This window comes from Molothrus ater, chromosome 10 (genome assembly GCF_012460135.2).
Source record: "Molothrus ater isolate BHLD 08-10-18 breed brown headed cowbird chromosome 10, BPBGC_Mater_1.1, whole genome shotgun sequence".
NCBI classification, from domain to species: domain Eukaryota; kingdom Metazoa; phylum Chordata; class Aves; order Passeriformes; family Icteridae; genus Molothrus; species Molothrus ater.
Genome location: NC_050487.2, coordinates 1543195 through 1564393, shown reverse-complemented (window position 1 = coordinate 1564393; position 21199 = coordinate 1543195). Strand labels below are relative to the sequence as shown.

General features: G+C 45.3%; 1 protein-coding gene across 1 annotated transcript in view; it reads left to right on the top strand.

Annotated features, from left to right (window-relative positions):
• GPC1 (glypican 1) overlaps positions 1-21199 on the top strand; it is a 206418-nt gene that overhangs the window by 98846 nt on the left and 86373 nt on the right. Inside the window, exon 2 of the mRNA XM_036388834.2 lies at positions 5797-5955. Within this exon, the coding sequence (XP_036244727.1) occupies positions 5797-5955 (159 nt within the window). The remainder of the gene's footprint in view (positions 1-5796; positions 5956-21199) is intronic.

Genomic DNA, 21199 nt, shown 5'->3' with positions numbered 1-21199 from the left:
TATTTTGCCAACAGCTGACTGCAAATCAAAGGAACAGGCTGCACAGCTAACATCTGCCTTTGCAATATGGGAAAAGATCTGATTGTCACTCTGCTTAATAGAGCAGTCTGGTCTCTGGTTCAGTTTGATGGTAGCAGCTACAACAGGGGCTGAGCTGTACAGCTGGGCACCTTACAGGTGTTATGGGGTGTAGGTGTTTGGCAGAGCTTGCCAGCAGGTGGTTCTCAGTGAGAAGGGCATGAAAACTTTTCCTAGGCTGGTCAGCCAGGACTGTCTCCTGGTCCAAATGTTTTTTGGGTACCCCTGTTTCCCCTTAGGAGTTATCTGAGGCAAGCCTGGGATTCCAGGTAGCATCATGGTACTGGTGCTGGCTGTGCTCTCAGCTCCTTATTAGCACGTGCCACATTGTGTTCTCTGGAAAGATGTGTATTTGAAGATGAATGGGACAGGAGCACCTGAAGCAGGAAAAGCTGGGAGGCATAAGGAAAGGAATTTACTTTCACTGCACTACCTCTTTGCAAGGTATTTTTAACATCTGTACCACCTCCAGGCTCATTTTGCATCAGCTGTAGATACTCTGACTTGTTTAAAAAAAAAAAAAAAGAGAACCCATATTCTAAACTAGTGTTTTGTCCTCAGTTCCTGGCTGTGATGCTCATTAGCCTGGATGGGATTTAGGTGTGAGGAGGGAGAGGCCAGCAGAACAGTGGTGCCTACCAGGGACAGTAGGAGAGGACTGGAGCTCCTCAGCTGCCAGGTGCTCTCAGCTCTCTGGCTGCACCTGGCCAGGGGCTGTGTCCTGGCATCCCTGCCATGCCTGGCATGCCTTGCACTTCAGCAGGCCTGATTGCCTGAGACATCCACCCAGAAACCCCCAAGAGGGAGCTTGGCCTTGGGTTGTTCCTGGCATGGGGGGCTGGACTGAGGCTAGGAGCATGAAATGAGCTGTTGGAACAGTTTGGAGAGCGAGTGGGAGGAGGGTTACAAATATGAGGGAAGAATTATGATGGATTTATCACAGCCTGAAATAAATTAACCTCTGGGAGGAATGATTTTGTAATAATTTGCATTTAGATACTCTGACACAGCCACATAACCCCAAACCTTCTGCAAACATTGTAATTAATTCAATCTCCAACATCCTGTGAGAGGGATAGAAATAGCACCATTTACATGGTTAAAGGAGCCAAGGACTCTTCTCTCAGTATTGAATTTTACACCCCTGTGACTGCCCTTCTGTCTTGTTTCCAGAGCCTCCTGGTGGGGTGAAAGGCAGGAGCAGTGAACAGCTGGAGAGCTTTCCTGGGCACAGCTCCTGAGCTCCTGGGTGTTACAGCACACAGCCCATGGCAGGGAGCCCATGGGCAGGGCAGAGAGGCTGGGGCACATGGCAGAAGAAGCAGAGAGCTGAGCCCTGTCATAGCTGAGCCCTGTCTCAGCTCCTGGTAGTGGTGGCTGTGGGCAGGGCTGTTCCCCTGCAGGGACCCTGGGCCTAACTCCATCCTGAGTGGAAAGTGGTCAAGTGCTTTAATATTCAGCACTCTGAAGTGCAGTAATGAATTTAATAGCCAAAATGATCTGCTAACCCAGCCAGCTTGAGAGGGTGTTTCAAGGACAATCCAAGCTTGTAGCTATGCAGTGGGATATTCTCTTGTCATCAGCCTCCTGCCTATTCCTTTCCATTCCAGGACAGTTAATCATAAATGAGATACTTGCTTGATGCTGTTTTCCTGCCTGCTCTATCCTTTTTCCATTTCCATGGGACTGTGCAGTGGGTGGGTTACATCCCACCCCAGCTTCAGCAGCTTTTGCAGGACAGCTGGCTCTTCCAGAGAGACCCAGATTGAACCTCCTCACACTGTGACTCTGCAAGGCTTGGGCAAGCTGATTGTTTTCAGAGCATCTTCTCTTACTTACAGATGTGTTGTAAATCCAGGGTTCTCTGGGCATGACCCAGAGCTGGCCTTGGTCACTGGAAGCGTATCCATCATCCTCCAGGAGATTTGAGCAGCCCTCCCTTTGCTGCCAGTTTGCTTCTGCCATGCCTGTCTGCTTTCTGCAAAGCTCTTGCAGGGGTGGGAACACATGCTGTCCAACAAGTGGTGAGCAACAGGTCAGCTGTACACAGGGAGAACTTGTGTGGCACAGCAGCAGGCAGAGGACACACCCTCCATCGTGGACATTTACTCCTTGTAAAACACCTCTGGCTCTCTGTAGTTTTCTGGAGACATCTCCTGCCAAGTGAACCCAAAGATATTTATAGTGTGAGCTTCAGCAATAGGACAAAGGCAGGTTGGCAAACAAAGGGACTTTGAAATATAAGGAGAACCAAAATATGCTCTGGAGCACATTTATTTTGGAATCAGTAGAAAAAGGTTAAATAATAATAGTGAATGTTTCCAGGGTGGGTCACGTTGAAAAGCAAAGAAAGCAAAGCATGTTCACAGTGCTGTAAGACTGTTCTGTGTGTGCTGAGTTTGAGTTACAGAGATAAATGATAAAAACTTTGCTTCCCACTGAGATAGAGTGTGGTGGTGCTGAGCACACAACACCTGCTGAGTACCTTACAAACACCTGCAGAAAGCTAAGATAAATGCTACTTCAAAAGGGATTGAAAATTCTCAGAGCTCAAGAATGGAAACAATTCTATATTCGATTCACAAAGTTGTGTAAAATTAACCAATTTCAGCTGTGGATGTGACTTTCCCCCTGCTCTCTGCCTGTGTTCCCCAGTCCCCCTGGGTTGTGTGGTGTCACAGCGGGGTTGGGGCTGTCCTGCTCAGGCACGCTGTGCCTCGCCCGGGCTGGGAGCGCTCCGAGCACTGTCTGGACGTGTCCCAGTTTAATGAGCACAGCTCTCCCTGCTGCTGCTCCTCAGGGAGCTCAGGCACGGGGCTCTTCCTCCCCTCCTCTCCTCCTGGCGACAATCCCCTCCCCATCCCCCCTGGTTTCTACAGCCTGTGCAGGGAGCCTGCCTCAAGGGCAGCTTTGGTGAACACATGGTGTCTCCTTGCAGGGACATCCATGTTTGCTCTCCCAGGCACACCTCCTGCCTGAATGCTGCTGGCAGCAGGCTGGGAGATCAGGGATCCCCAGGGTTCCCACTGATTTCACTCAGTTTCCCAAAGCAGGGCATTTGTAAAGGGCTGTTGGAGGCTTTGCCTGAGCCTGCCAGCCCTGACGGGTAATGGCGCCCAGAGGAAACGGCAGCAGTGCTCCTGTTGTGGAGTGCGAGGCCTCTGAGCGTGGCCAGGACCTCACCACCAAATTCACCATCAACTGGTGAATTCACCATCAACTGAGGAGGTAAAGGCACTTCTGAAAATGGCTGGGATCCCCTGGGATCCATTTCTTTGTTGATTAGCTTTTCAGAGAGGCCAGGCCCTGTAAAGGCCTCGCTTTATCCTGAGGGCATCGAGGCCCTCATAGACGGATGCATCCCACAGTAAAACTGCTGTGCACAAAACTTCTGTCCTTGCCAGAAATCCTGTGGCAGCAGAAATAGGATGGAAAAGGCCGGATAAGAAAAAAGTTTTTATAATTTGCCGTGACAGGAATCAAAGCCATGTCTTGTCAAAAAATTCCAGCTCCCTTTTCCTGCCTGTCTGTCACATGTCAGCATCCCTGATGCTGTACAGATAAATACAGCTCTACAGAAGGGAGCCCAGGGAACGACTCAGAACAATCCAGTGAGGGAAGGAAAGGCTCAGGCAAGCCCTGGAACTCAGCTGTCATTTGGTGTAGCATGTAGCCCCACATTTCTCTTCACAGAGAAAAGCAAGGCACAATTCTTCCCAAGAATATTCTTACCTCATTTGCTGTGCCTGTGTTTGTGCCACAGCAGAATGCAATATGGAGATTGTTTACCCACAGTGATGGGGTTTTGTTCCCTTGGCCTGTCAGGACCAGGTGTGTGTGTGTGTGTCAGGACTGTTGGGTGACAGTCACCAGATTCTGGGCAGTTCTGTGCAGGGTTGAGTGCTTGATAGATTCAGTTTAGATGTAATGTAACATAGTGTAATATAGTATAGAATAATATAGTATAATAAAGTAATTAATTAGCCTTCTGATAAGATGGAGTCAGATGCATCATTCTCTCCCCCCGTCGGGGGTTGCCTGTGAAATTCAATAGTGGCAAGCATGGAGCCACATGATATTTATATTTGACTCTTGAGGTTTTACATTGAAGCAAGTTGCTGCTTTTCCTGCTGATTTGGGCACTCGTGGGGACAGAGAGTGGGCACAAAGGGAGACAGGCAGCCCCAGCACACACCACCCTGACACTCCTCTCAGCTGGCAGCACAACACAAGGCTGGAGATGGGATGAGTTTCTCTCCTACAGAAGCTGGTGAGCAGCAATTCCTGTCGTGTAGACAGGAGGACTGGCAGTGCAGATGCCCATGGTAGCCTGTTTGCCGAGGGCAGGCTCACCCCACACCCTGCAGAGGTTGCTCAGTGGTCATCTGTGAGCAGGAATGCAAGGGCCAGCAAAATACAGACTCATCCTGAATGGCTTCTATCAACTACAGAACATTCCAGTTGGTCTAAGGCTGCTAATGAGATAACTTTAACAAGGCTAGGACACACACCGAGTTTCAGAGACCCTTTACCACCCATTTGCTAAGAGCTTTACACTGGAAATAGCTAAGGACTTTATGGGTAACTCTGGAGGCTGTGCAGGTTCAGGATTTGAAGCTGTTTAGACACAAGATAAAACAAAATTTTAAAAATGTTTGGGCTCACCTGTGACATTAAGACAGCAGTCCTGTAAAATTGCCAGCAAAATCATTGGCAATCCCAATCAAATTTTCTTAAACATGGTAACTGTTGGTAATTGGTTTATCTCAGAACATGCTTGGAACAAGAGGAGTATTTTATTGAGTTTTTTTAATAAATGTTTGACTTCATTCAAATGAACTCTTATTGCTTGAGTAAGGAGAAACATAGGGTGTGTTTGCAGGTGGATGTTTTTGTAAGGACTCATAAGAACTTGAGCAATTATTTTTTAAATGTTGCTGACTTTGCCTCTGCGAGCACTCTCTTCTCCACAGTCAAGAAATTGCAGAGGGCAGGAGAAGCTCCACAATGGAGAATTTTTCAATTTGACTGCTGAGTCCTCTTACCTTTCCTGTTCTTCCTTACAGCAAAGGGTGATTTTCAATCAGTGATTGTCAGAGCAACCTTTTTTGGGGTGGCCTTGTCTCTTTCCAGGAGATTAATTTTTGACTGAAAATTTCAATACATGTGGAGGGGACTTAGCCACCCAAATTCCACTGACATTCATCACATGTCTGTCTCTTGAAAACTTCCCACTAGCCTCACCTCTCTGCTTAAGGAAATGCCTTCTCAGGCTACATTTGGTAGGGCAGGGAGCACTTTGGAGTTGTTTCTTTTTTTCCTTACAAAGCAGTTTCAAATGGCTGTGCTAATGTACGTATTAAGTCTAATGAGTACAGCTGTCATTTAATCAGACTTTCATGTCTTCTGGGATTCTAGGCAGAGATGGATTCTAGGACAGACTTTGAGCAGGAGACTTTCCCTTCTCCTTGCTCCAAATACAAATTTTTTTCCTTGCTTTTTCTTCCCCCACAGTCAACAGTGAGAAAATGTGTGCCTGTATTGATACCAACCACTGTATTAAAGCAGAAGAACTGAAATTAGGTGGTAAATTTGAGAGAAAGACCTGATGCAGATCCAGGTTACCAGGGAGCTGGGCTATTTTTAAGCTGAGATTGTCCAGCATTTTCTCCCTTTTCCAGACCTGGCCATTAAACAGAATTTTCTCTCTCTTTTTAGGGGAGCACCTGCGAATCTGCCCACAAGGCTACACCTGCTGCACCAGCGAGATGGAGGAGAACTTTGCAAACAAAAGCCGAAGTGAATTTGAAGCCATGATGAAAGAGGCCGGTCGCTCTGTGCAGGCCATCCTGACAGCACAGCACAGGAGCTTTGACAGTAAGTAAAACCTGCCTGCTTCCCTCTGCTCAGGATCCACTCACTGCTCAGTGTTCCAGGCACTGTTGGAGCCAGGAGTTGGTGTTTGACACGTTTTCCTCTGCATCTCACTCAACAGTTTGCGTGAAGCATTGAGCTGCTGGAATTGTAGGAATTGTACCTCTGGCAGTGTTTCTGTAAGACCAAGGCAGTTTGAGATCCCCATTTCAGAGCAGCCACTGCAGGAGGCTGGCAGACACCGGTGTGCCTTGGCACTGACACAGCTGGGACAGGCGTGCTGAAATCAGCTCCTACCACAGCAGAGTAGCATTTGAGGCAGTGATGTAAAACCTGGCACTGTGCCTTGAACTGTAGGTTGAACAATATTGCAAAGGTGACTGGATAGGCCTCAGTAGGTGGGGAGAGTTTAAGGAGACATGGATTTTTCTGGCCCTTTCCATGTAGGTTGCAAGTGAAAAGGACCTTAGTACGTATTGGATGCCTATAACTGTCAGTTTTATACAAACATCAGGAGATGTTACAGAGCAGGAAAGCTCTTAGAGACTGTGGTGCATAAGATGTTGTGGAGAAACATTCTCTCCAAAGTCCAGTATCCCTCCTAACCTAAGCAAAGGCTAAGGATGGCTCTCCTACTTTTATTGTTCCCTGAAAAATCCATTTTGCAGTGCACAGTGAGCCTGGAGGTCTGAAGGCCACTGTAAATAAATGGTTTACTGACAAAATTGAGATGACCTGTGATTCAGAAACTGTATCCATTATCAGATTTTGAAGAAGGTCAGACACTTAGAATCATGGCCCTCCTAACTTTATCAAACAGTCATCACGGAGTTACCGTGAAAAGGAGTCGGGAAAGAAGCTGTAATAGCCAGAAAGGTGGAACTGGAAATTCAAGTAGTAAATAATAGAACTAAAGAAATAAGCCTGACCTTCAGGCTTATAACCAAGATGATGAAGTGCTTTTACACTAAATAGGAAGAAAAGGCAGTGCATCTCTGCAAAAGGCATTGTGTGTGTGGCCAAGGTTGGCCACAGCAAAGGCATTCCTTTATAAGCTCAAAATTAATTGATTTTCACCTGCTTTAAAAGGTGACAATCAGGCTTTTTCAAAGAGCCTGACAATGGTGGTTGCTCAGACTGATGTCTGAATGGGACCTGACGCAGCTGCTGCTGAGCACAATCCCCAGCCTCTGAAATCCAGCCCTCCACAGGGGTTAGTGCTTGGCACCCCCTCTCTCCACTCCCTGTCACTGCACTGGCTGCTGTGTCTGCTCTTTATTTTCACCACAGCCACTCCAAAGAGCAGAGTTCTGCGTCTGACATGTAAGAGAGTGCAAAATTTGATGGAAGTGTTGAGGATTATACTAATAAGCAGAAATTTCCTAGTGGGGAACTGGTTTAGTCTAAGTGTGATATTTTGGTGGATTAATAGTAATAATAACAGCAGTAAGAGTAACAGTAAGCAAAACAAAGTATATAAAAGGAGGATGCTTGTGCTGTCAGTTAGAGCCATTTGGTTTTATTCCCCAGTATTTTATTTTATTTTGGTTTTATTCCCCAGAATTTTACAAAGATAAAGCTTCATTTCTGTGGTTCATACCCAAGTTTCTTTTAAGTATCAAACAAAGTAAATGTTCAATAAGCCAAGTATTACTTTTACAGACCATAATGCACAGATCATTGGTGTTCTGTAGTGGGAACAACCTCACTTGAGCCCACAGGCCAGGAAGATGTCTCCTGCTCCCATTATACCCTTTTCATGTGCTTAACTACCCTTGTAATCAATGCAGAGTTCATAATTTATGCAAGACATGATTAAAAAAATCATCATATTGTGTCTCAGTTTCAAGCATGACTTTTAAATAGTACTATTAATTTTTCTTTAGCTACTGCATAAATGGTTTGAATTGAGGGAGTTTGGGGATGGGGCAATGGGATCACTTCAGCTCCTGAAACAATGCCACAGAAACTGCCCTAGCTTCCAGGAAATGTTATTAAGCTCACAGTCAACAAGACTTTTTCAGGTAGTGCTGCTTGGAGCTGTTCAATAAAGGAGTTTTTTATGTCACATGGATGAGTTCTAGTCTTGCTGACACTGGATTTTGTTGGATTTCCTCAGCAGCAGCTTGGAGTGCAGCTTTTGGGGTTTCAGAGGTATCAATGCACAGCTTGTCCTCACATTAGGGATTTCATTTGGCCTTAGGAAGAGGCAGAGAGGCTCCACTGGGTGGGAATGTCCAGCCCTTTCTCAAAGTATCTGTAGCCTGGAGATCAGATTATTCATGTATTCTCTGCTAGCAGGTGTGGCACACTGAACTTCAGGCCTGGAGCTGTCTTATTTTTGGATTGATCACAGCAGATCTGGTTCCTGTAATCTCACTGCTGATCATGGCAATAGTCTCTACTTGTAAATTCCCCAAGCTCCAGATGGAAAATAGCAAGGCTACAGCAATCTGCCTCTGAAGTAATGTTCTCCATGCCTGTGGTCAACATTTTGCTTTGGAGAGTAATTCATCCTTGCAGGTTGTGGTCTGCAAAGCCCTAAATTGTCAGCACGCCTCTGCTCTGAGCTGCAGCTTTGTGTTGTTGCAAGGAATTACAGAGTCTGTGGTTTCAGTCTCCCTGGCTGCTTTTGGGGCAAACATTCTGTGTCCAAGAGCTGAGTGCCCTTTATCTCATACAAAATACTTTTAGAGGAAATGCACGTGTGAGATACAGATGACATGCAATATGTAGCCATATATTCAAAAGTGAGGTTGTGGAATAGGATCCTACAGTCTGAGTGCTCTCTCTGCACAGCAGAGGACACATGGCTGGAGATGCCCTTCCTCCAGGATCTGCCAGGGCTAAATTTAAACAGCCTATGGTATTGCTTAGCTGCCTTACCAGCACATTTGTTGTTTTGCTTTATGTGACTGTAGTTAGCAGAATTTGGAGACATCAGTTGCAAGCTATACATGTGGTTATAGGCTTGCTGTTACCCTTTTAACTGAAAAGGTAGCATTTCCTCTACAACCAATTGGCTTTAATTAAAAAAAAAAAAAAGAAAAAGAGCCAAAAGCACAGACCATGAGTGATGGGAGCATATGCTTTTGATAACTCAGTGCTAGGGAGGATGTTGTGATCAGAGTAGAAGTATTTCATTAGCAGGATTAAAGGCACAAAATCTTTGTTAATTTTGATGGCCCAGGGCTCTTGGTCAGACAGGGAGGGAAATGTAGGTACTTGGGAGCAGGGCCTGTAGCAGATACCTACTTGAGGCTGCTAGGTTGGTTTTGGTTGGCATTTATTTGCCTGAAAAAAAAAAAAAAAAAAATATATATATATATCCTATACTTAAAAAGAAAAGCATGAATAATAAAAATAAAAACAAGCTGGGGGTCTTAAAGGGAGCTGGGATACAGCCTCTGTTGAGACTCATCCTAAATACTGTTTTAAAGGTGCTTCCACTTCCAGCATTGATTGCAGAGTGTGCTTCTTTTCAAACTGGTATCTTGTCAGTGAATGGGGGAATTTCAGTATCTATTATTACAAAATTAAATACCTTGACAAGGAGCTTTGTCCATGCAGTGGTTCAGGATACAGATGTGAGCTGGCTGTGCCCCTCTGACAGCTGCAGAACAGGACTGGCTCTTCAGTTGTGCTGGGAGAGAGTTACAAACATTGCTCAGGTCTGGGGGAGATTCCTGTGGAAAATGAGCTTTTTTTTTGCTTCTCACACAACTGCATGCCAGTGTTGCTCACAATCATGGGAATTCTGAACTCCTGTCCTTCCCAGTACAAATTAAACTTGTACTGCCATACTCTGTTGCAGCAATGAGCCTGGAAAATCTTCTGGGCTGCTCAGAAAGGCTCTAGAGGTGATTTGTGGTGCGTGGTCAGAGCAGTCCCTTCCCAAGGCCGTGCAGTCAGGGCTGGCTGCAGAGGGCTGGAAAGAGGGAGCAAGAGCAAGCGGTGCTTGGAGTGACACTGAGGGGCTGCAAGCAGCAAGGAACAAGGCTGTTTGTCCAATCTTTGTGAAAGCTGAGTTGTTGAGAGTATCATCTTTGTCTGTCTCTCCATTTTCTCCCTTTTCCCCCACTTAAATCACTTTTTAATAATGCTGCAATGTTGCGCCAATCTTTCCTTTTGGTGCACTTAGCAAGCAGTCCCTGTGTGACTGCTGACCTTTAGCTGTGAAATCTGTCCTTTCAGAATTGTTTCATGTTTTCAGGAAATATCAACAAGCCAAAACAAAAAAACCTTGGCTTTTAGTCCACACTGCACAGTCTAAAAATGATTTGTAGCTCTCATAAAATCTATTCTTTTTAAGCTGTTACAATCAAATGCAGATTAAAAATTTTGTGGTTTATAACTGGCTGGTCATTGGAAAGCTGATGTCATGTAAAAGCTTTCATAATGTCCAGTCTTGGTAGCTGGAAACTGCATATGCAGAAACACAGACCGTGCAGATAATTAACATCATTTGAGAGTTAGTTTCAGACAGTTACATATTTCTTATGAAGATGAATCATTGTTTTAAATGTTACAAGGTGGGCAACATCCTAGAAGCTGTTACACACTGATGGTTAAAATTTTACAGATTTCTAAAGGTCCCTTGTTTAAAGTTCAACCAAATGTGTCTTTGTCAGAGGAACTGAGTTATATAACCCTCAGTACCTACAGCTGCAGCCCCTAAGAGCACTGTTGGAGAGAGGCATATATAAATATTTTTGTTTTACATTCTCATATACTGTGAATGCTCAAGGAATCTAATCAGGAGGTTGTGGAGTAAGCCCAGCAGACAGAGCTCTGTTCTGGACTACAAAACCCAGACCTGAATCTGAATTTTGCTGGCGTTTTCTCAGTTGATGAGACCATAAACCAAGCCCTGATGACCTGAAATTTTAAAGTATCTGAATTTGGTGGCCCATGCAGCAAAGAGAGATGCAGGACTTCTCTGTGCAGGAAATGATTGACACAAGACCTGAGCAAGGGTTATCTGGGCCACCAGGGCTGCACTGCCTGTGTCCCCAGACGTGTTGTCCCAAATCATTGCTCCACACTTGCCGTGTCCTGCTGCCACTGCTCTCAGCCCTGGGTGTTTCCTGGAGGCATCGACGGTTTAGTGAGGTGCTGTCTAAAAGGCACTGTTTATTTAGAAACAGGGAAGAAGTGTTGTGCCTTAAAATGTGGAAATGCTGCTGTGTTTAGAAATAAGTCCCTTTGTTTCAGAGGTTGTGGAAGGGAGCACTTGTGGTGTGAGCAGAATTGCTCCAGCAGTCACGGGCTGTGCTCTGTGAGCTGCCTGCTCCTGCTGCCCCTGGCACCAGCACTGGCTGCTCCCTAGGGCCAGGAATTTGAGTCAGGACTTCAAATGTATTGCTTTTGATCCAGAAACCCCTAATTGCCTGGGAGCACTCTTTCTTGTGGTGACTCCCCAGGCCAGGCCTCTGCCCTGAAATTGTGGTGTGTGGCTCAGTTGGTGGCCTTGGCCATGGGCTCAGCACTGTGGGAGAGCTCTGACCTCGGGAGCATCCCTGGGCAGATGGGGGGCAGCAGGGCTCCCAGCACCCCAGGGGACAGCAGGCTCAGCTGTCCCTCTGGATATGTGCTGGGGATGTGGCATGGCTTCCATAGCTCACCTGAGCTTTGTCTGTCCTAGCATCAATCTTGCATTGGCTGTCTGCTGCCTCCCAGCTGAACATCTACTATGAAACAGTGCCTGTGCATGGGCAGTTTTTTCCAAATGGAAAAGAATGAGTGGGCCTAGAACATTTCAGCTCCTGAACAAAAGGCTGGTAGAGTCAGGGAGACTGAGTTAGAGGGGGGACTTAAGGGCAGGACGATGTTTGATCATCTTTTTTTAGTGGCGTGACAAAGGAATAGGAGGAAAAGAAACCTGGGAATGAGTCTCTTTCACTGAGTATTCATCACCTGCACTGCATTTTTGTGACAGGCCAGGGGCGACCTTTTTAGTAAAATTGCACTACTGAGAACACCATTGTTTTGTGCCTCTTTCTGCACAGTGCTTGGGCAGCATCATTCAGAAGAAGCCCATTTGTCCCACAGCTTTACCTCTGGGATGTGTTATCAAAAGGATTTAGAGGCCATCAAAGATGATTCCTCTGGCTCCCATGGACTTCCTTCCCTTAGGGTTGGTTTGAGGATGATACAGACAAAGAGAGCACCTCCTTTAAGCTGAAATAAAAAAGCAGAGTCTCAGGTGGATCCAGGACAGAGGAACAAATATGGGGGCTCCCTTGGAGGTGTCCATAGGAAAAAGGCAGCAAAGAGCCATGCTCATTTCATATCCTGCTCCCCCCAAGGAACCACCTTAAAAAACGGCCCAGCACCAGACAGGATTGGTGCTAGCCAGGCTGTCACTCCCCCACAGGCAGAGTCCAGAGAAAGGAGATGCTTTCATGTGTGGTGCTGAGCATCTCGTTCGGTATTTATGGGTTCCTGGAATGGGGTGCGGTGTCTGCCGAGGTGCATTCCTGGGCAGACAGGATTAATCCTGACAGGTCTCTGCCTCAGGGAAGCAAAGTTTAGGCTCACCTGTAACATCTCCAGCACCTGGAGTTTTCTCTCTCCTTACAGCCGCTTCTCTTCACACAGAGTCTGGAAGGCTCTGCTCTGTGCTGCAGGGTATATTGCAATGTACGTGCAGCACTTTGCTTAACAGATGGCATAGGCACAATATTCTCTTTTATTGAAAGAAAAGAAAACAAAATGCTGGAGTGGCTGGGATGAGAGCACTGCACTGGGGTGCCTCCTGCAAGGGCCTGCACACCCCACGAGATGAGCAGATGAGCTGCTTCATCCTTGCAAAAGTCAGGTTAGGTGGAAAAGGTACATCAGGCATCTCAGCTTCGGCAGCTGTCACCTTGTTTTGTCACACACTCAAAAAAAGCTGCCTCTGAGTGCTCAGGGAACAGTGAAATGTGCATCTGCTTGGGGGCATAAAAGAAAGCACCTGCTCTTCTGAGATGCGGGATAACACAGGCATATTTTGCAAGAAATTAGTGATGCCCAGATAGTAATCTCAGAAGAAGGTGTTGGCAGAGTTTATTTTAACATTCAGGACACAGTGCATGAATCTCTTTGAAAGCCTCTGATTTCACAGAGCAGGCAGCCAAGCAGCCTAACTTTTATCACAGGTGCTGGTGTTGCCTTCAGTGGCTGCAGAGCCTCACTCCCAGATGGCTGGATGGAAGTCAGGGCAGGGAATGGGAGATGAGCAGCTGAGGTTTCTCTGCAGAAGAGCCTGAGTCTTGAACCACTTTGTGCTCAGCCATTTTCTAGCTGGTTTGCTGGCTTCACGTGAAGCAGTTGTCACCCTTCATCTTTGTGATGCTCAGTGTTTCTCCTAAGAGGAAAATAATAGGATTTCCTGGGCTGCTTTTATTGCAAAGAAGTTTAGGTGCTCTGAATCAGCTCTTGAGGGGATATTTTTGCTCCAACTTGATGTTTGACAAGAATTTAGTCTCTGTTCCCAGCCAGGTGCTGTGGATATTTGAGAGCATGGGGGGCTCCAGCAAGAAGATGCTGTCCCCACCTAGAGATCAGCAAACACAATGAGCTGGGAAATATGCTACTGAAATATGTGGCATGTCCTGACATAGGAGCTTAGTTATTTTGAGTACTTCAAGGTATCTGTTCTCATTTGAGATGATAAAAGTACTTTGTTCTGTCTCACCAGAAATGCTTGCAGCAAACTGTTGATTCTGCTTTATTAATTATTGCCATTGAAGCAGCACAGAGCCAAGAAGTGCTGTAATGCACTGCAGGGCATCCTGCCTCTCTGAGCCTCAACCTATGATCCAAGGACTTGGTCTGAACACAAAAATAAACAGACAAACATCTGGTTTGGAGAAGTGGATTATGGAGGGAAGAGATGAGTGGAAGGTCATACCATGGGTTTGTGCTGGAGATGGGAACAGAGCTCAAGTCCCTGGGTGTTGAGTGAGGTGCAGGAGCACCTCTAGTTCATAAACCAGTGATCCTCTTCTAGTAAGACAGCAAAAAACATCGTGTCATTCCCTGTCTTACAGGGCTGTATCAACTCTGTTCTCAGCACCCCAGCCTAGGAGGGAGTAGGCACTGCCTCTAAATGCTCTCTGGTCATTGGTATTTGTGGCTTTTCTGTGTAAGGCCCCTTCTGAAGTGGAAGTAATGATCCAAATCATGAGGGAGGTCTGCAAACAACTTGTGTAAATGGGGGCAGGTGTATGGGAGTTTTTTGGTGTCAGGTAACCTGTTGTGATTAGAGGAGTTGATCTGGTTTTTGGAGTGTAATGTGAGTACCTGTAGTGCCAATAAGAGCTTGAAAGGCTGAGAATTGATTGTCTGCAGGAAGACTCAAAGATAATCCTTTCTTGTGGTAAAAAGAGGCTGAACACCTTCCCTGATGAACATTTCACCTTTGTATTTTCTATAGCTGCTTAAGGATGTAAACTGTTCACTTATCCCCCTCTTCCTATTCTTATTTTGTTTTCTCCCTTCAGGCCAACACAGCTTCTTGTTTAAAAGCACAGTTAAAATGGTGTAATGTGTGCAGAGCTTTTTCCAGTGCTTCCCTTCCTGTCCAGGCAATGTTGGGGTATCTCAATTCTATTTCTTGTATTTTCTGAAATTACCCATGGTAGAGGGAAAGAAAACTCTCATTTTACCCAGCAGTTCTGAAGAAACCAGATGGTGTTGCATCATTCTCATTAAACCTCTAGACTTGGCCAAGACACCAATGGGCTGAGTTTGTTTCACTGCAAAGAAAAATAGAAATCAGGAGTCCCAGCTTCTCTCAGGCCTGATATTACAAAATGTGAGTGCAGCATCAGGTGCTCTGAGGTGGTGACCCAGGCAGGATTAACATGGGTTTTACTTCAGCTTGGTTGGGATCTTTAGGAGAGTACATGGAAAAAAGATTGAGGGGTTTTAAAGATTTGTCTTTAGTAATACTCCTTCTAATCCACAGCTTTCCCAGCAGGATCTCCCCTTTGCAGGAAGTTGTTTGACATTGCTCAGCAGTGATTCCTGCTGACCAAGGGGTAACACCAGCACACTCTTCACCCCCAGGCTGGAGAGAAACAGTGAGGCTGTTCATTAGTAGAGAAAATAAAAAGGATTCATTTTTTCTCTCTGAAGCACTTTGTTATTGATTACCCACCTTTGTTTTTGCTGTCGTGCTGGAACTCGTTTCCCTTTGTCTTAGCTCCATCTCCAAGCTGTACATCTTCACATTATTCACTATATCTGCCTTTTATTTTTCAAAGCAGTACAGTTAAGATTGCGAATCCTTTTAAACTCAGGGACTTTAAGATGCTGATAAAGGCAGAGGGTCATATAAAGGAATATATGTTTATATGTATGTATGTAGATAGATGTGTGTATTTCAGTTGAAAGGAATTGCTGTGCTCTTTTGTAGGTGTTGCTGGGAATGAATATTATAGTACTTTTACATGTTGAGAGGTAACAAGCTTGTTAATTTGACTTTGGAATACCACAAATATCTAGTTAAATGTGAATGCTAAATTGTGGCTCTCCAGCTGTTCTTAAACAGAAAGGAAGCTCCAAATGAAGGAGACATCAGATACAAAAAAGAGGAGCAACCTTACTGTGAGTATGGAGGGGATTCAATTTTTTGGTTTTCGCTTCCAGTAGGGTTTAGCAAGAAATGCAGCCTGTGGTGACTGTCTCTGCTCTGCAGGGTCCCAGGCTGTGTGGCCATGATAAAATAAACAAATCCTAGCACTCCCAACCTCCCTCCCAAAACCTGAGACAGCTGTGAGCTGGGGATCAGCCTGTGGGTTAACCAAGGCTTGGGGAAATATGTTTGTTATAATTTGAGTATTGAGTTTGGATTCAGCTTTTAGTGTTCTGGAGATAATTGAGCAGTTTCCTACAGCCCCAGCAGTAGAGCAATTCCCTTGTAAAATGCAGCCTTGTTTTAATGCTGCTAAAAATGAATCAATTAGTCCTCAAGGAGTAATGAATGCCAATAAAAGTATTGTGTGGCAGCATGTAGTAAACTTCTTGTGGAGGAAATGGCTGGAATTGACTTTTCTGAGAGCAGGATTTCAGCTCTCTTCTGATGCACCCATCCGTGCCTGTGGCTCTGCTCCTGCCCTCCAGGTCATTAAGAAGGGCAAGGGCTTAGGTGGAAATAACCAAGAATAATGGATAGCCTCAATTTGCTGGCCTTGTGCTTTATTTGTGACATCTGAGGGCAAAGTGGAGCATCCTGTTTGTCATGGTTCACTGTAAATAAGGACTTGTCTGTGTCTGCTCTCCAGTTCTGGCTCACAGGTAATAATGAGAGGTGGGGTTCCTCCTCCTCTGGTGCTGACTGCTTTGGCTGGAGCAGGGGCTGATCCTCCTCCTTCACACCTGCAGGTGAGCAGCAAAGCTGTGCAGCTGGCTGTACCCATGACAGATACAACCAGTATTGTACATGTCAGCCTGCAATTGCTGCAGCTCTGAAAAAGCACGGCTGAGTTGTGTCCAGCTTGAGGAGCCCTTTGAAAGCACCATGACCTTGCTTCTGCAGATTTGGCCTCCTCTGCCTGTTGTATCTGCCATGCAGCTCTCAGGCAGGTTGGAGAGGACAAGGCTGAGCTAAGCCAGCCCAGCTTTGCTCTCATCCCCTCGCCGTGTCGAGCTCACTGCAGGTCACAGTGAAGCCCATCCCAGTGGTGCCTCTGCCTTCCTGGTGCTGCCTGACTGCCACCACCAGGCCCCCGACCTGCTGCACAGCTCAGCTTCTGTTTGATCATATGAAGCACTAATCAGCAGATAAGAAACACTAAATATTTTTATGTTTCCATACTCCATATCAAGAAAGCCAGAAGGCAAAACACAAGAACTGAGATTTGGTTTTTATTTTTTTTTTTTTTAGTTTAATTTGTGCCTCCCTCTCTGGCACAAATAAACTATTGATATTTACTCTTCATTGATGTGATCCTACACTGGTTTTTTCCCTCACAGGCCCCTTGCCTCTTGCAGGACACATGAGAGATGATGTCTGCTGAATCATCACCATTCGTTGGGTAGCATAGTGCATTATTTACTGTACATCAGCCAAATCCTACACACAGAAATAATTATTAATTTCCTCATAGGCTAATTAAAGATCATATCATAAAGCATGTGCATCAGGAAGCTGAATTAAGGTTTCACCAGCAGTTTGAACATTCTCAGATCCCTCAGTCTGGGGGTGTCTGGCTTTGCAGTTATAAGGAAGCCTTGAGTGGAGTCTTTAAAATCTCATGTAAGGCCCCATTTGCAGCAGGAGGTGCCAGCCTGGCTCCCTCCCTGCCATCACTGCCCACTCCAGCATGCCAGGGCCCAGCAGCTTCTGGGGGAAAAGCAAGGCAAGGGCAGCTGGTCCTGTTGTAAAGCACCAACTCCTGTCCTTAATCTCAGCCTCACATACAAGTAATGATTTTAGCTGATCTTTCCTAAAATTCATCTCAAAGCAGATTCCCAGCATGAAAGGTTGGTGTAAGATGTGCCAGGTAGGTTTGTTGTGAGGTGTATAATTACACTGGGAGCTTTTCAGCCTGCTCATCTGGAATTTGCATCAAGTATGATTAGTTAAGTGGAGACCTCTTTATTTGATTACCCCTTTTTTGTTGTTGTCTAAAAGAGAAAATGACACAGTTAGGCAGGAAAAGCTTTAGAGAGGGCTGATCTCTTTATTATATGTTTCTTTGGTGTTTGGCACAGTGTGGTTGAGAGCTTCCAGTTCTATAATAACAGTTATAATGAATGTGCATTGCCAGTGAAATTGTACTTCAAACATCACAGGTGAACTGATACAGACTCAAACTGTTACCTAGGAAGAAAATAGCTTTTCTTTGTTGTTGCCTTTAGACTGAGATAAGCGTTTCAGCTGGAGAAGGAACAAGTACTTTTTTACATTTTTAAAGTTAATGCACAGAAAGTCTTCACTTGATTAGCAGAGGTCCTGGATGGGATGGCTGTTTCATTGCTAAGAGTTTAAGTGAGCTATAAATATATTTTATGCCCTTGTACAAGTTCAGAGGACCATGAAATATAATTAAAAGATTCTGGGCACTGCATGCACAGGAGCAACATAGGAAATAAACGTTTGACCTTTCTTACCTTTGGTCACCAGTAAGCAATTGCTCTCTGTGCTTCTTGCTGCATTACTGTTTTGGCTAAAATACAAGATTCAGATGCCTACTGAAAATGTTGAGTGAACATTCACAATTCAGTAGTTCTTCTGTGTCTGGATTTTTCTCTTCCCTGGAAGGTGCAGTGAAAAATGCCAAGCTATTAGAGCTAACAATTACTTTTAATTATGCAGACCAGCTTTGGCTATGAATGAGAAAGAGATTTGGAGTCTATTGTTATTTCCTTTTATCTCTGAAAACAAAACAAGAAATGCTAATCAAGACATTTTATACAACTGAAGCACAGTGTGTCTGAAGCAGTTCTGTTCTATTCCTAGCCAAGGGAAACTCCTTGTATATGTTTCATACCAGAGTAGGATCTGCCTGTGGATTAACATCCCTGAAGATTTACTGGGAAGCTGACTCACCAAACAGACTTCTCTGTAAAACTGAGCCAAGTTTTGACACTGAATAAGTTGATGTAACTGGGTTAGGACATGGCCCAGTGATTTTCAGGTTTCCACTGGGGAATACAGCTGTGACAGACTCATTCTGAAAGAAACCCAGAAAATTAAATACACAGTAACAAATATAAATTTTATCTCTTGGGGCCAAAGGAAATAGAACAAGTCCTCGTCTGCTGTGTGTAAAACAGAGGAAGAAGCCAGTGGCTGTCAAGCTAAGGGAAATGAGTTTGCAGGATCTGATTATCTGTTACTTGAGTCTGTAGTCACTGAGCTGGGAGCCAGCCTGTTGGACTCAGCCCTGCTGTGCCATAGCTGCATGCCACAGTCTCCTGAGCTCCATGGGATCATTCTCTTGGCTTCTGCCCAGTGCTGGTGGTGCAGGCTCAGAGCTGGGAGCCCTTTGGTCTGTGATGCTGCCATCAGTAATGCTCCTGGAGGAGCTGGCAGTGTCTGTGGCAGCAGTTTGGAACTGGAGGTGTTTTTTGCTGGAGGTGTCCACGGTAGACTGTCATTAGGCACCTGCTTCAGACACCTTCAAAGGGAAGGGAGGAGGCAGCCAGCATGCAATGTCAGAAGCTTGCTGTAAGCCTGCCCTCACCACCCAGATAAAACAGCCTTGGGGAGTGTGCCCAGGTGAAGTAAGGGTGGAATGAGTCACCCTGAGAAATCAGCTCATCAAACCCAAGTGCTGAGTGAAGAGCAGCAGCAGAAGTACAGCTGTGGGAATAGATGTCTTTATTAGAGCAGGGGTAAGCCCTGAGCAAGACTTTCTAAAGAATGGCTCTGTGTAAGGCCTCTGAGTGCCTGCAGTGCTGGGGAGCACAGACCCTGCTGCCCATGCTCTGGGTTCCACATGGGAGCTGGTGGGCACAGGGAAGAGCAGGAGGCACTTACCTCATCCTGCACTGAAGGGCACAGCCATGCATCCCTCTCAGGGGATCTCTGACTTCTCTCTGCAACAGGCAGAGATTGACACCACCAAAAAAATGCCATTGATGCAAACTGGCCTTTCCTCACAGCAGCTCCTTCCCTGGTGTCTCTGCTCTTCATTGCAAGATGAATAGACACACTCCTAGTCCCTTGGCCCTTCTTATGGAGTGTAAAGCCTCCCTTCTGTTTAAATAAACATACACATGGCAAGGATCTGACACAGAGACTGTTGAAGTTGCTGGAGGGGCACTTCCATGGCCACTAAAGTGAACCCCATGGGGCTATGGTGTAAAACCACCTTGAGACATAGGTGTGAAAAAGCTGGAGAGGCTGAGTTTTACCAGGCTGTCCCTCCTGAGTGCAAGGGCTGAGAATTTTGCTGCTGTGCACAATCTACATTGGCAGAACAGAAAGAATCTGTGCAGAAGGTGACCCAGCTTGGAAGATGCAGGAAGCTTATCATCAAGAGAGTATATAAATAATGAGTAACTTGCATAGCCTCCATTCAGGCATATTCCTGACACAGAGGAGGGAGATTTGGGCAGACAGCAGTTGAGAGAAAACAGCCTGATCAACAGCAGTCATGTTTGAGCATCTTGGGGATAGATTGGGATATAGAGGCAAAGAGGGAACAGGGATATTTCTTACAACATGGAAAACACATTTGAAGAAGCTAGGAGTGAACACTGCCAGCAGACACAGTTTAGGTTTAGCCTTTTTCCATTAAAAAAAAGTATGATGGGTAATTTTCATTAAAAGGGCTATAAAGATTGGAATCTCTGCTGTCATAAAACTTACAGGTCCCTGTAGTGCAATATATTTTAAAAAGGCAGGCACTTGAGAGAGCAGGTGATGCTCCACAAACCACAGACCACAGCAGGGATAAAATACTTCCCAAGCATACCTGAGTGATGGGACACAGCACCTTGACTGCACACCTCCACCTTGGGAATTGGGCTGTGATATTTGTTGTACTCTGTACCAGAAGCTTCCCAAGCATCCCAGGAAGGAAGCAGCCACCAACAGCACAGTTAAATCTTCTTAGGCCTCTTCTGCAGTCATAGCACTGCAGTAAATCTTGATAATTATTTCACTGGAGTTTTGTCCCCTTTGTATGTAAGGCCAGACATTTATCTGTAGAGTTTCACATTTAGGGTATTTTGTAGTGATGGTAAACTGAAAATAGAGTACATATTCTCCATAATTCCAGAGAGTCACAATGAACTGAAACAATTTGGAACCCGAAATCAGGTACTGTGAGTTCTTTTTCTTCCGATAATAGAAATTCACTGTGTCAAGTTAAGCTGATAAAATACTTCCATTTCAGATTGCTGCAAACAGGCAATTTGGGCAAGGAGCAGTTTGAACTCCTATTAGGAATAGAATTAGTTTTCAGCATGGTCAGATTAGCAAAACCAGTATCTAAGGACCAATTTCTAATTTCTTATTTAAAGTAATTGCTGATCTACTGAACGAGACCTGTGTTCATACTCTGAGGGACTGCAGTCGTGGCCATACTAGCATGTTAACAGCTAAGGCAAAGTGAACAGTGCAAGCCCCAAAACACAATATAATCCTTTATGGAGGCAGTTCTCACCTTTATCCCTAAAGGAGTTCTCAGCTTCATCACTCCCCCCCCTCAGTGCACATGGCTGTTGTGTCTCTTATTTATACAGAATCCCTTTTTCACATCCTAGACCACTTCAAGTTGATACAAAAATCCACCTAAAGTAT